Genomic DNA, 15,000 nt, shown 5'->3' with positions numbered 1-15,000 from the left:
GAGGTTGCAGTTGCGCTGCGTGACGAACTCGATGGCCGTCGACTCCATCAGGAACGCGTAATCCGACGTCAGCACTCGATGGATTCCCTCCTCCACGCTCTTCACGATCACAGACTGACCGCGACTCTTCATGAACTCCCACATCTTATCGTACGTGGAGATCTTGGTTTTCTACCGCAAAGCACACACAGAACTTCACGTTAGCACTTAAAGCTGCTAACGTGTGTAGCGGCATCTAGTGTGTAGCGGCATCTAGTGGCGAGTGTGCGAACTGCACCCAACAGAAGTTACGGTGGCCGACAGGAAGTGATGTCGTCGTCTGAGACAGCAGAGAGTAGCCAGTTAAACAATGAGGTTTCTTTACAAAGATAAATTAATAAGTTGTTTACTTTATTATTCAGTAAAACGGCGAGTATTATTGTGACTTGTTCATCGTTGTGTCGGTGTTTTACTCGCTGACTTTAGCAGCTTCTGATCATGAAGAACAACACACAGTGACGAAACGCGTTTGTCCGCTCAGGGCCACCGTAGAAACATGTGTGTAAGCGGACCCGCGGTGTGTGTAGAGAGAAACGCCTCATTATAAGCTAATAAACACATAACGCTTCATTATGTAAGGTCTTCATACACCACTGAACACATACACTTTTAATACTCAGAAATACTATCTGTATAGACCAATTTTCAGTTGGTAAACATGGTGACGTTTTTCTGTGGGCGGAGCTTAGGTGGTGGCAGAACGATCCCTCTGGCCGCTTCACTAACGTAAAGTCTGCAAGTTTTGTTAGCTTGTTTTTAACAATGACTGGAGAAAATCCGATTTTATCTTAATGTGCAAGGTCGCTCACTGTCCAGGACCGCGATTGTTATTTGCAAAAGTTAATTTTAACGGACGGAACCGGCCGACCCTTACACTCATTGATTGAGGATCTGACAGGATTAACGTTAACGCTACCTCCGGTTGAGTGTCCTGACATCTACACCAACCTGATTGAGAAACGGAGGGCATGTAAATCTTTAGATGCCTATAACTATGTGCTGAATGGTCAAGTACAAGACTTGTGTGGTACGATCCGCAGTTCTGCCGAGCCAGCGCGATGAAGACGACAATGTAAAGAGTGACATTGCGGTGCAATTTTAATGAGGTGAATATTTTCTAGAAATAAAAAATTGCAGATAAAGCATATTCATTTTTCATTGATTCTTGCACCCAACAACACAACAAGATGACATTTAATAATAAGAAGAATTATTTAAGATCCTTATTTTGTAGCCGAATCTGTGCTGGTTTGTATTTGCTGCCTCCGGTTTTCACTTTGTTCTGCCACCAGCTAGCGCCGTGACGTAACTGTGACGTCGGCTGGAAATTGGTCTATAATGACTCTGTGTTCTGTAGAGCTGCTTTACTGATGAATTGAATGTTTCATAATTGAATAAAAAAAAAGTTCCAGTTTAAAGGTGCTGTATTTAACTTTTTCACTCTACTAAAGCATACAAATACCATAATATGTTTGCAGATATGATCATATTAGCATACTCGTTTCTTTGAAAAACCGCCAGTTATTTTACTTATTATTTTTCTGTGTTGTCAGTCTGTGTGACTCCGCCCACTGCCCATTCAGCCAATAGTATTTCGACACCCGGGTTGCCAGTTGATGTATCGTAGCCATGGAAACGAGCAAACAAACCGGGTCAGAGATCGCAGATTCCACACGACCTAAAAAGCCTCGATATCTAAAAATCTCTATGAACGAGAGCATATTAAAACACGGAAAAATCAACTCTTCAACTAACAAGTGTGTAAGTCTCCTCGGCTTTCGTTGTCAATTGCGCTCGTTCCTGTTGCGTGTCGTCAAACTGGCGACCGGCGTGAGCGTCGAGTCTGAGGCGGCGGGGAAACAACGATCTGCAGTGCCGATCTCGACCACTAGCGGCCGCTCTTACAGACTGCACCTGTACGTCGCTGCAGGACTGAATGTGACTGTGCTCTCGCAGTACCTTGAAGAAGGTCATGGTGGCGCCGTCCTCGACCAGGCCGTACAGGATCTTGGTCTGCTTGGCCAGATCGTCCGCCGAGTCGATGGGCGACTCCATTCGCTCCACCGTCAGGAACGCCGCCAGATTGGCCGTGTACGAGGAGATGATGATCAGCGTGAAGAACCACCAGATCCCTCCCACGATCCTGGTGGAGAGAGCCTTCGGCATGAGCTCCGATCCTGAGGAGAGACCAGAGTGAGAGTGTGTGTGTGTGTGTGTGTGTGTGTGTGTGTGTGTGTGTGAGTGAGTGAGTGTGTGTGTGAGTGCGTGTGTGTGTGTGACGTGTGTGTGTGTGTGTGTGAGAGTGAGAGCCTTCGGCATGAGCTCCGATCCTAAGGAGAGACCAGAGTGAGTGTGTGTGTGTGTGTGTGCATGTGAGTGTGTATGTGTGTGTGCGTGTGAGTGTGTGCGTGAGAGAGTGTGTGCATGTGAGTGTGTGTGTGTAAGACTGGAAAACTGGTTGGAGAAACTGTCTTGACCACATGGTCTATTGAAACAAAGGAACTTGCTGAAAATTAACATTCGACCTCCCCCTCACGCAGTCTCACCTGATTTACATTTCATTCTCTCACCCGGTAACAGCTAAAACTCACATAAGAATATATACCTGTATATGGTTTAATGTGAATGATTATTGTGTTTAGTATCATTTTAAAGGTCTCAGGGTGGCTGGTTCAGATGTCTCATTCCAAATAAGTAAAACAAAAGGAAATAAGGTTTTTTAGAAGTTTAGAGAAACTGACACACAAAGAAAGGTGGACAAATGGCCTTTCTCCCCTACCCCCAAAATAAGGTGTAACCTGAATGCTAATTACTAGGGATGTAACGATTCACTCGCAACCGGTTGAAAATCGATACACATGTGTCACGATTCAAGTCGGTTGAGATGTTAAACGAATCGCGATACACGTTTTAAACAGCAGGGGCGCTGAAGCAGTATTTTGACCTCGCTTTACAGGCGCGAAGTGCGATAGCAGCGAACAAGCTGACTGTAGCTTTAAACAGTAGCAATAATGGCGGCGGCAAGTGTAGACGTTGATATTGCGGATGCCCCAACCTCATTCAAATCGGACGTGTGGCGGCATTTTGGCTTTGCGAAGACTAAAAATGAAAGCGGAGAGGTGGTAACGGACAAAACAAAAACTGTGTGCAGATACTGCAAGAGGATTTTAATATACACCAATAGCACAACAAACATGATGCAGCATACAAACCGTCACCATAGTGAGAAGCTCCAGTCACCGCCGTCTGCACCTAAAAAACTGTTAGTGGGCCAAACCACACTGACTGGCGGATTTGCAGCCCCACTCGCGGCAACGAGTGCGAGAGCCAAGGAGATCACAAGGTGTATCGGTGTTTTCATGGCAAAAGATATGAGGCCGTTTTCTGTCGTAGAAAATGAAGGATTTAGGCTACTCGTCAACAAATTGGAGCCAAAATACACCATCCCATCACGCCCCCACTTTAGCCAGACTGTCATGCCAGCGCTTTACAGGGAAACAAAATCTAAGGTAATTGAGACCCTCAGAAAAGCATATAGTGTATCAATTACAACCGACGGCTGGACCTCCAGGGCTACCCAGAGTTATCTTACGGTCACAGCCCACGTGATAACCAGTGAATGGGAGATGGTTAATTTTGTTCTCCAAACTCGCCCATTGTTCGAAACACACACAGGAGCTAATATTGCTGAAGTTTTAAAATCAGCTGTGAGTGAATGGGGGATTCAAAAGGCCAACCATGGAATTGCTGTGGTCACGGACAACGCGAGGAATATGGATGTTGCTGTCAGAGAGGCTGGGCTGGCCCCCCATGTCAGGTGTTTTGCCCACACTTTGAACTTAGCTAGCCAAGCGGGTTTGAGTGTGCCCCGCGTGAGCCGTTTGTTGGGCAGAGTGAGGCGTATTGCTGCCTTCTTTCACCGAAGCTCCACAGCCACAGCTGCGCTCGCAGCTAAACAGATACTACTGGAGCTTCCACCGCATAAGTTAATCATCGATGTCGCTACGCGCTGGAACAGCAGTCTGGATATGATCGAACGCTATCTCGAACAGCAAGCGGCTGTGACAGCAACTCTCCTGAGCAACGACGTTCGACGAAATGTCCGTGACATTGATACTTTGGATGGCTCAGACATCCGTGATGCGGAGGACATGGTGAAGCTTCTAAAGCCACTCAAAACGGCCACCACTGTGCTGTGTGACGAAAAAAACCCCACTGTGTCTCTCATTGTGCCCTTAAAGCATATGATCGAGCATAACATGGCATCCAACGAAGAAGATTCCCCCACTGTGAGCAACATAAAGAGAGCTATACTGAACAACCTTTACAACAGATACACTTCAGAGTACAACCACCTGCTGGAATGCACCGCATTAGACCCCAGATTCCGGGCTCTGCCTCATCTAAATAAAGACCAACGCGATGATGTATTCCACAGACTTCAGAAAGCTGTACTGATGTTGCAGAACCAGGTATTGTATTTATTTTACTCTTTCTCTAAATTAATTTTTTTTAAATAATTTGTTTATTATGATTTATGATTGCTAAATGTGTTTCCAAATGTGTTCGTGTTAACTCTGAGTAATGATACAAATTATAACAAATGACATTAAAATCTTGCCTTTATAACAATGTGAAACCCCTGTCAATGTTGTACTTAGATTTTACTTAGTCTTTTTATTTCTGCTATTCCTCTGTGCAGGATGAGGGCACAGAAGGTGTCAGTGGTCACCCCCCTGCAGCAGAGCAGCCTCTTGACCAGACAGACAGAGCAGGAGCAGAGCTGAAACAACCTCCTTCCAAGAAAACAGCATTGGAAGATCTCCTTGGAGGGACTTTTGATGAACCAGTTGCACAGCACATCAGTCAGATTGATGCAGAAATTAATAAGTACAGAGCTGAAACATCCATTTCCCTCAATAGCTGTCCACTCAAGTGGTGGAAAGAGAATGCTAGGCTTTACCCACTGCTATCCAGTATAGCAAAAGCATATCTCTCCACACCAGCCACCTCTGTCCCTAGTGAAAGGGTTTTTTCATCAGCAGGGGACATTGTGAATGTGCAGAGATCTCAGCTTCTGCCAGAAAATGTGGATATGCTGATATTTCTTAAAAAAAACATGTAAATAAAAAAAAGATTCTAAGCTAGGAAAGAGCACCAGCAAAGCCTTAGTTTGTTTATATTAAGAGATGTATTTTATTTGTATTATTTATTTGATTTGGGATTTGTTTTAATATTTCAATTTAGTTTTATTTGACAAAGATATTTCAGTTTCAGAAATAAATGTGCAACATTGTCTGAGTGAGAATGAAACAATAAAAGACAGTTTTTCATTTATCTTTCTTAAATCTCATTTTGTACAAAAAATCGTGAGAAAATCGTATCGTGAGACCAGTATCGTGAATCGTATCGCATCGCGAGTTCAGTGAATCGTTACATGCCTACTAATTACCATTGAAAAGAAGTTCTGGCTATTTAATGGAATGCAGCAAGGAGTCATGGCTCTTTCTGTATCTCAGATCAGCCCGTGAGGATTAGCTCATGTAGTTCATGTTGGGTTTGCATCTATTTCTCTAATCCTAAAACATTTGATGATTTGCATTGATTATCTTTCAATTGATTATGGAATTGTTATAATACATTTACCTGACATAATAAATTGTTATATTTGATTATTCTAACAGACTTTGACTTTATTTTCATTGGAGTTAAAAGGAATAGTCAAACATTAACATATATTTAAAGATGCACAGATATCATTGAAAAACACTTTCATTTTATGGAGTCAGATGAAACGAGTTAATACATAAGATAAATATGTATTGCATTTAATTAAAAATCCCTTTGCCATGGGAAGAGACGGAACGCGCATGTGACCTCCACCTCTAATCGACACCGCCATTGGATCGAATTAGACTGACTTACAGTGTGTGTGTGTGCGTGTGTGTGTGTGAGTATGTGTGTTCACAGCTCACCTTGACGCATGAGAGCTCCGACACCAAACCAGAAGCTGTTGAGGAGAGTGAAGTTGTTCTCCACCACGTCTGAGTCGGGATTGCAGGGATGAGGATTATACCACTCGTACGGACTGAACCTGCGCGAGAACACACACTCACGCGTTTACTATCACCGCACACACACACACACTCACGCGTTTACTGTCACAGCACACACACACAAACACACACACACTCACGCGTTTACTGTCACAGCACACACACACACACACACACTCACGCGTTTACTGTCACCCCACACACACACACACACACACTCACGCGTTTACTGTCACCGCACACACACACACACACACACACTCACGCGTTTACTGTCACAGCACACACACACACACACACACACACACTCACGCGTTTACTGTCACAGCACACACACACACACACACACACTCACGCGTTTACTGTCACAGCGCACACACACACACACACACACACACACTCACGCGTTTACTGTCACCGCACACACACACACACACACACTCACGCGTTTACTGTCACCGCACACACACACACACACACACTCACGCGTTTACTGTCACCGCACACACACACACTCACGCGTTTACTGTCACCGCACACACACACTCACGCGTTTACTGTCACCGCACACAAACACACTCACGCGTTTACTGTCACCGCACACACACACTCACGCGTTTACTGTCACCGCACACACACACTCACGCGTTTACTGTCACCGCACACACACACACTCACGCGTTTACTGTCACCGCACACACACACACACACACTCACGCGTTTACTGTCACCGCACACACACACACTCACGCGTTTACTGTCACCGCACACACACTCACGCGTTTACTGTCACCGCACACACACGCGTTTACTGTCACCGCACACACACACTCACGCGTTTACTGTCACCGCACACACACACTCACGCGTTTACTGTCACCGCACACACACACTCACGCGTTTACTGTCACCGCACACACACACTCACGCGTTTACTGTCACCGCACACACACACACTCACGCGTTTACTGTCACCGCACAAACACACACTCACGCGTTTACTGTCACCGCACACACACACTCACGCGTTTACTGTCACCGCACACACACTCACGCGTTTACTGTCACCGCACACACACACTCACGCGTTTACTGTCACCGCACACACACACTCACGCGTTTACTGTCACCGCACACACACACTTACGCGTTTACGGTCACAGCACACACACACTCACGCGTTTACTGTCACCGCGCACACACACTCACGCGTTTACTGTCACCGCACACACACACTCACGCGTTTACTGTCACCGCACACACACTCACGCGTTTACGGTCACAGCACACACACACTCACGCGTTTACTGTCACTGCACACACACACACACGCGTTTACTGTCACCGCACACACACACTCACGCGTTTACTGTCACCGCACACACACACTCACGCGTTTACTGTCACCGCACACACACTCACGCGTTTACGGTCACAGCACACACACACTCACGCGTTTACTGTCACCGCACACACACACACACGCGTTTACTGTCACCGCACACACACACTCACGCGTTTACTGTCACCGCACACACACACTCACGCATTTACTGTCACCGCACACACACTCACGCGTTTACTGTCACCGCACACACACACTCACGCGTTTACTGTCACCGCACACACATACACACACTCACGCGTTTACTGTCACCGCACACACTCACGCGTTTACTGTCACCGCACACACTCACGCGTTTACTGTCACCGCACACACACTCATGCGTTTACTGTCACCGCACACACACACTCACGCGTTTACTGTCACCGCACACACATACACACACTCACGCGTTTACTGTCACCGCACACACACACACACGCGTTTACTGTCACCGCACACACACACTCACGCGTTTACTGTCACCGCACACACACACTCACGCATTTACTGTCACCGCACACACACTCACGCGTTTACTGTCACCGCACACACACACTCACGCGTTTACTGTCACCGCACACACATACACACACTCACGCGTTTACTGTCACCGCACACACTCACGCGTTTACTGTCACCGCACACACACTCACGCGTTTACTGTCACCGCACACACATACTCACGCGTTTACTGTCACCGCACACACATACACACACTCACGCGTTTACTGTCACCGCACACACTCACGCGTTTACTGTCACCGCACACACACACACACACACTCACGCGTTTACTGTCACCGCACACACACACACGCGTTTACTGTCACCGCACACACACACACACGCGTTTACTGTCACCGCACACACACACTCGTGCATTTACTGTCACCGCACACACACACTCACGCGTTTACTGTCACCGCACACACACACACACGCGTTTACTGTCACCGCACACACACACTCGTGCATTTACTGTCACCGCACACACACACTCACGCGTTTACTGTCACCGCACACACACACACACACACACACACGCGTTTACTGTCACCGCACACACACACACACACACGCGTTTACTGTCACCGCACACACACACACACACACTCGTGCGTTTACTGTCACCGCACACACTCACTGTGTGTGTGTGTGAGTGTGTGCATGTGTTTGTGTGTTTGTGTGAGTGTGTTCATGTGTTTGTTTGTGTGTGTGTGAGTGACGTGTGTGTGTGTGTGAGAGAGTGTGTGTTTGTGTGAGTGTGTGCATGTGTTTGTGTGTGTGTATTTGTGAGAGAGGTGTGTGCATGTGTTTGTGTGTGTGTGTGTGTGTGTGAGTGAGTGTGTGTGAGTGTGCATGTGTTTGTGTGAGTGTGTGCATGTGTTTGTGTGTGTATGTGTGAGTGATGTGTGTGCATGTGTGTGTGTGTGTGTGTGTGTGTGTGTGTGAGAGAGTGTGTTTGTGAGTGACGTGTGTGTGTGTGTGTGTGGATGTGTTTGTTTGTGTGTTTGTGTGTGTGTGAGTGAGTGTGTGAGTGAGTGAGTGTGCGTGTGTGTGTTTGTGTGTGTGTGTGTGTTTGTGTGTTTGTACTGAATATGAACACTGAGTGGTACAGACAGAAAATTGTTCAGGTTAATATATGATATATTTTTTCTATGTGACTCTTTCTACAGGATCTCAGATGCATCAGAAGAATATAAAATAACTCCAGTTCTCCGGTGTGTGTCCCGACGGCACACGTGTGTGTGTGTGTGTGTGTGTGTGTGTGTGTGTGGGCAGCTTCAGGAACATCTATATGTGGATCTGGAGAAACTCCTCTGTGTGTTCAGAGGTAAATCGGGGCTTTTCTAATCAATAAAGCAGTTGAAAAGTCAATATTGCAATTACAGAGCAGAGCAAACATGAGCGGAAACCTGATGATTCCAGTTCAACATCACATTATTCTGCACAAATAAAGCTGAAATCATCCAGAACTTACCCAGAATGCCTCACAAACACACTGTGCATATTCCAAACTAACTTAGGTGACAGTCGTGGCTTTGCATTGGTCTCGTCTCGCCAGTAACACTAAACACCGACGCTGAGCGGAACACATCCGCGGCTCGTCGAAAAATTGTACATTTGTTTTTGTTTTTTTATCGGAATGGTCTGAAACTCGGTACAGGTTTTGGCACTTGCTGTGTGAACACACACATAAATCATGGCCATGATGTGAACAGGTTTAATGGTCCTGTAACAATATTCACACTTGAGCTCCTCGCGGTCAGAAATGGCGCACTGGAAATGAAGAGAGAGTTTCCTCTAGTGGAAGCGTTTGGAACTGCAGCCGAACAACATCTCACTGGAAGATCATTCACTGAGAGATCAGCCTCACACGCGGAGACCCCGCTGGACACGCTAGCCTCGCATCCACTCAGCTTTACAGGAAAACGCGGTTTTGAAAATATATATTTCATATAAAAATTGAAAATAGTATTTTTGTGCATTTTTCATAACAATAAACGACAAATTCTGGTCATTTTAAATTCACTTTTTAAAACTATCTCACTTCAGCAATAATCTGCCGAGTGTGTGTTTGAGAAGAGATCAAAGATTCACCACAGTTTCAGCTGGAGATTACATTTTCAGGTCTATGTTCAAAAAGTGAATAAATGGATTATAAATACAGCGTAAATATAATTTAGTACCATAATATCCTCTAAAAATACCAAATATTAAATAAAAAACATTATCGAACTAAAATAAAGTAAATTAATTTTATTGAATCGTCGCACGAAGAGCACCAGAGGGTTAAAGCGCATCAGGGTTTCAGATCAGCGCCGCCTGTGAGATATGACCATAAACCATAGAGCGATATTAAAGGAGTATTGCAGTGAGAGAGACGGATATTAGAGAGGATGAAGGTGAAAAGTGAGCGAGTAATTATGGGATATCCGGAGGGTTTAAACTGAACATCTGGAGCTCGATCGCTCGAGGACACACACACCGTCCTGAACTTCAGCACATCAGTATTTCACTCTGGTTTAAAGTAAACTTATACATTCACTGTAAATAATGTTATATTTATTCATCCATTCATTTATTTTTTGGTGCACAATGTGCCTTTTTAATTGTATTTATTTGGTCTTTAGAGTGATTCTAGGTTTTTTAATATGCAATTATATTTATTTAATTTTCTTGCCACTAAATATACAAAAATAAACTGTAAATAATGTTGTTATTAAATATAATAACACATTTTTTCGTCATAATTTTTAGAGTGATTCTAGTTTTTTTTTTAAAGTATATGCAATTATATTTATTTTATTTTTCTTGCCAGTAAATATAAAAATATAAACTGTAAATAATGTTGTGTGGTGCAATTATACTTATTTATTTATTTGCAAAAATGTGCCTTATTTTAGTCATCATCTTCAGAGTGATTCTAGTTAATTTTATTAAATGGCAATTATATTTATTTCATCTTTGCCACTAAAAATAACAACATTGGCTGTAAATAATGTGGTTTGATGCAATAATATTTTGCTATCAAAATCTCATGGGTTATTTTTAATTATTTTGATTAAACTGCAGAGAATTTCAGACACGAACGGCCCGGTTTCCCGAGACTGAGGATGAAGACGGACGTGTGGTCACACACACACACACACACACTAGCGCGAGGGTCACATGTTACCTGGCTATGACAAACAGCACACAACTGACACCCAAGCAAGCCAGCAGAATATACATCCAGATATCAGGGGACAGAGGGTTGAGGAAGGAGAACACGCCGGGGTTGGTGCCGTTGGGTTTGCGGTAGAGAATGCTGATTCCCAGAGTCATGAAGGGTTTGGAGAAGTCAATCACCTTCTCTCGCACGTACGTGATGGTCAGCGGAGCCACGGCCAGGTCCGCTTTCTGTCAATCACCAACACAACACACCAATGATGTCCTGCCAAACACTTCTCTAGCAGCAAACAAACAAAAGATTCAAATGAATCAACTCTGAATCAGTTGTGAGACTCCTGTGGAATCTCTTGTGCTGGAAAACCTTATTTGCTGTTCCGGGTCTAAAATGACCCACCTTTTAAATCGCGTGTAAATGTGTTGATATAGTGTATTATCACTAAATATTGGGTTTGATCTTTTAATCAACTTGTTTTCTTTCAATAGGCACAGATTTTATGTTTGTTTGTGGAACGGATTGATCGTAGGTTGAAGTTTGTCCTCTCAAAAACTGAGTTCAGATCAATCAATCCGTTCCACAAACAAACATAAAACTGTGCTTATTGAAAGAAAACTAGTTAATTAAAAGATCAAACCTAATATTTAGTGATAATATACTATATCAATACATTTACAAGGAATTTAAAGTCTCCCTGTGGTGAAAATCAAGCTTTTCATGTTGTTTATGACTGTTTATATGTGGTGTTTAATACGCTTTAAGACAAACCATGTGTAAGTTCATAAGTCGACAGCATTGCTGAGTATTTTCTGCTTAAAACTGCAGTGAACCAAAGACAGTCTCAAAAACACGGTTTGAAATCGCTGGTGTTTCTGACGTCACAAACGAGCTTGTAACCAATCAGATCAACGTGTGATCGCCAACCAGTGGATCTCTGAGCTGAGGGAGTGAGTGGAGGCGGGGCTCATTTACATATTCATAGAACCGCGCATACTAAATGAGGCACGAGTTACATTCAAGATATTTTAAGGCATGAAGACATTTTATTCAAGGAAAAACGTTTAAATATGTCATTTTGGTGATCAAAGATGATCGGGAGGATTTGAACTATTGACTAAAAGGCGGGTCATTTTTGACCCGGAACAGCACAAGTGTAAAGGGGGGGGACCCAAAAAGTATAAAGTGTAAAAAAAAAAATTAAAGTTGTTATACTCTGTATGAGTAACATTTTAGTCCAATGCAAGTGTCAGCACTACATTAAACTACTATATATAATGTTGAATATAATGTATAATAATGCATATTTGTGTGTCCTGATAATGCCACATGTCTTGTTACCAGTAAAAGTGGCCTATACATTATTTTAAATAAATTTACGCAGTGAAAGAGTGCAAGCATTCGTCTAAAATAATGATATTTTCAGCTTCAGGATCATGAATATTGTTATTCTGGTGTCTCTATTGTTCATTGGGTTTCCAGCACCAAGTCCAAGTCTATTCAGTTACACCCACAATGTAATATCAAATTTAGCGTTTTAATCAACAGGAGTTTTTTGTTCACCTTTTATCATGTGTCTTGGAGTATCGCAGTAATATGGTGTGGTGATGTGTGTCGGGATGTGTGTGTGTCGGATCGTGACATGAGGGAATCGTTACACCATAAATGCACAATAAAATATTATACAAACTATAAAAAAATAGTACAACATCCAGATGCATTTTGCAAATTAGAAATATCAGGGAAATTAGCTTAATTTTCACAAAAAGAATGTCACAAAAAAGTCTTAAAATAATATTTTTCACATTTTCAGGGAAAATTAAGACTATTTAAAATGTATAATTTAGTTTTCTATCAAAATGAAAGTTAAACGTGAACTGAAAATGTTTAAAAGCAACCAAATAAAAAATAAAATATAGAACGAAAACACAATAAATGCACAATAAAATATTACACAAACTATACAAAAATAGTATGTTTACGAACGCAGCGGATGTGTGTCGTGCACACACACACACACACACACACACACACTGTGAGATCGAGCGAACGCAGCGGATGTGTGTCGTGCACACACACACACACACACACACACACACACACACACACACACACACACACACACTGTGAGATCGAGTGAACGCACCGGATGTGTGTCGTGCGGCGGGAGAATCTGATCATTAATTGATGCTATGCTTGTCCCTCGCTCACGAACATCTCAGACTACAGCGTCTGCTAATAAGATCTCCAGAGACCATCACACACACACACACACACACGCACACACACACTCCAGACGGATTCTTCTACAAGCGTTCCTCTCTGACTCGTGCAGTTTAGAGGAGTGAGATGTTGTTTACTCGTATGACCACGGTGAAACGTCATGATAAGCACTCACTACGGCTGTTACTAACTTATTAACTATATATATATATATATACACTACTAGTCAAAAGTTTTGGATCGGTGAGATTTTTTATGTTTTTAAAAGAAGTCTCTTCTGCTCACCAAGGCTGCATTTATTTGATTAAAAATACAAAAAAAACCCAGTAATATTGTGAAATATTATTATAGTGTAAATCATCTGTTTTCTGTGTGAATATACAGTAAAGTGTAATTTATTCCTGTGATCAAAGCTGAATTTCCAGCATCATTACTCCAGTCTTCAGTGTCACATGATCCTTCAGAAATCACTCTAATATGAGGATCTGATGCTCAAGACACAGTTATGATTATTATCAGTGTTGGAAACTGTTATAAACATTATTATTTCAGGATACTTTGATGAATAGAAAGCATCAGATCCTCATATTAGAGTGATTTCTGAAGGATCATGTGACACTGAAGACTGGAGTAATGATGCTGGAAATACAGGAATAAATTACACTTAAAACATAAAAAAAAAAAAAAAAAGATATTTTACATTCTAATAATATTTCTAATAATATATATTTTTTGTATTTTTAATCAAGCAAAAAGTATTGCTTCTTTTAAAAACAATAAAAATCTTACTGATGGAAAACTTTTGACAGGTAGTGTGTGTGTGTGTGTGTGTGTGTGTGTGTGTGTGTGTGTGTAAACTGAAGTGCGAGTGTGACTCACGTGGTCGATTAGCTCGCGGATCATGCCGTTCCACTGGCCCGTGTTCTCCTCGAACGCCCCGTACTTCCCGTCCTCCACCAGCCGGATCTCGTACCGGAAGCCCAGGATCCCCGACAGCTCCCGGAGCAGATCCACACAGAAGCCCTCGAACCGGTCGTTGCCGTACAGCGGCTTATCCGACTTCTTAAACATGACGTACGGCTCCTCCTGAACACACACACACACACACACACACACACACACACACACACACACACACACACACACACACACACACACACACACACACACACACACACACACACACACACTCACACACACACACACACACACACACACACACACAGACACAGACAGACACAGACAGACACAGACAGACACACACACACACACACACACACACACACACACACACACACACACACACGACAGCATCGAGTTCATTAGTTACGTGATTAGCAGAACTGTGTTTACAGTGAGTCAAAATCAAAAGCAGGAAAATAGTTCATTGCAAAAATGTAGGTTTTTTATAATTTTTTATGTTAATTTGGGCTACAAATGTTAAATATTCCTTATATCACAAATATTTTAGTATGTTGACAACAGGTTTTTTTAGGCTGGAGTCTGTGGATGTGTTTAGAGAAAACCATGTACATTTAAAAAAAAAAAAAAAAAATAATAAGATTAAAATAAATTAATTAATGTGTGTGTGTGTGACTGAGAGAGAGAGAGAGAGAGAGAGAGTGTGT

The 15,000-nt window shown here is 43.0% G+C and overlaps 2 protein-coding genes across 2 annotated transcripts in view; both read right to left on the bottom strand.

Annotated features, from left to right (window-relative positions):
* Positions 1-15,000, bottom strand: part of naga (N-acetylgalactosaminidase, alpha) — a 138,265-nt gene that overhangs the window by 21,544 nt on the left and 101,721 nt on the right. The window lies entirely within an intron of this gene.
* Positions 1-15,000, bottom strand: part of LOC130077472 (glutamate receptor ionotropic, kainate 2) — a 60,559-nt gene that overhangs the window by 3,402 nt on the left and 42,157 nt on the right. The window contains exons 10-14 of the mRNA XM_056242714.1: positions 14,252-14,458; positions 11,162-11,385; positions 6,015-6,133; positions 1,999-2,216; positions 1-171 (exon numbers count right to left, since the gene is read on the bottom strand). The exon at positions 1-171 is cut by the window's left edge and continues 55 nt beyond it. Coding sequence (XP_056098689.1) covers positions 1-171; positions 1,999-2,216; positions 6,015-6,133; positions 11,162-11,385; positions 14,252-14,458 — 939 coding nt within the window. The remainder of the gene's footprint in view (positions 172-1,998; positions 2,217-6,014; positions 6,134-11,161; positions 11,386-14,251; positions 14,459-15,000) is intronic.

Source organism: Rhinichthys klamathensis, unplaced genomic scaffold, assembly GCF_029890125.1.
Source record: "Rhinichthys klamathensis goyatoka isolate OS25496 unplaced genomic scaffold, OSU_Roscu_1.1 h1tg000747l_1, whole genome shotgun sequence".
Taxonomy (NCBI): domain Eukaryota; kingdom Metazoa; phylum Chordata; class Actinopteri; order Cypriniformes; family Leuciscidae; genus Rhinichthys; species Rhinichthys klamathensis.
Note: the sequence above shows the minus strand (reverse complement) of the source record. Positions and strands in the feature narration are given on the sequence as shown.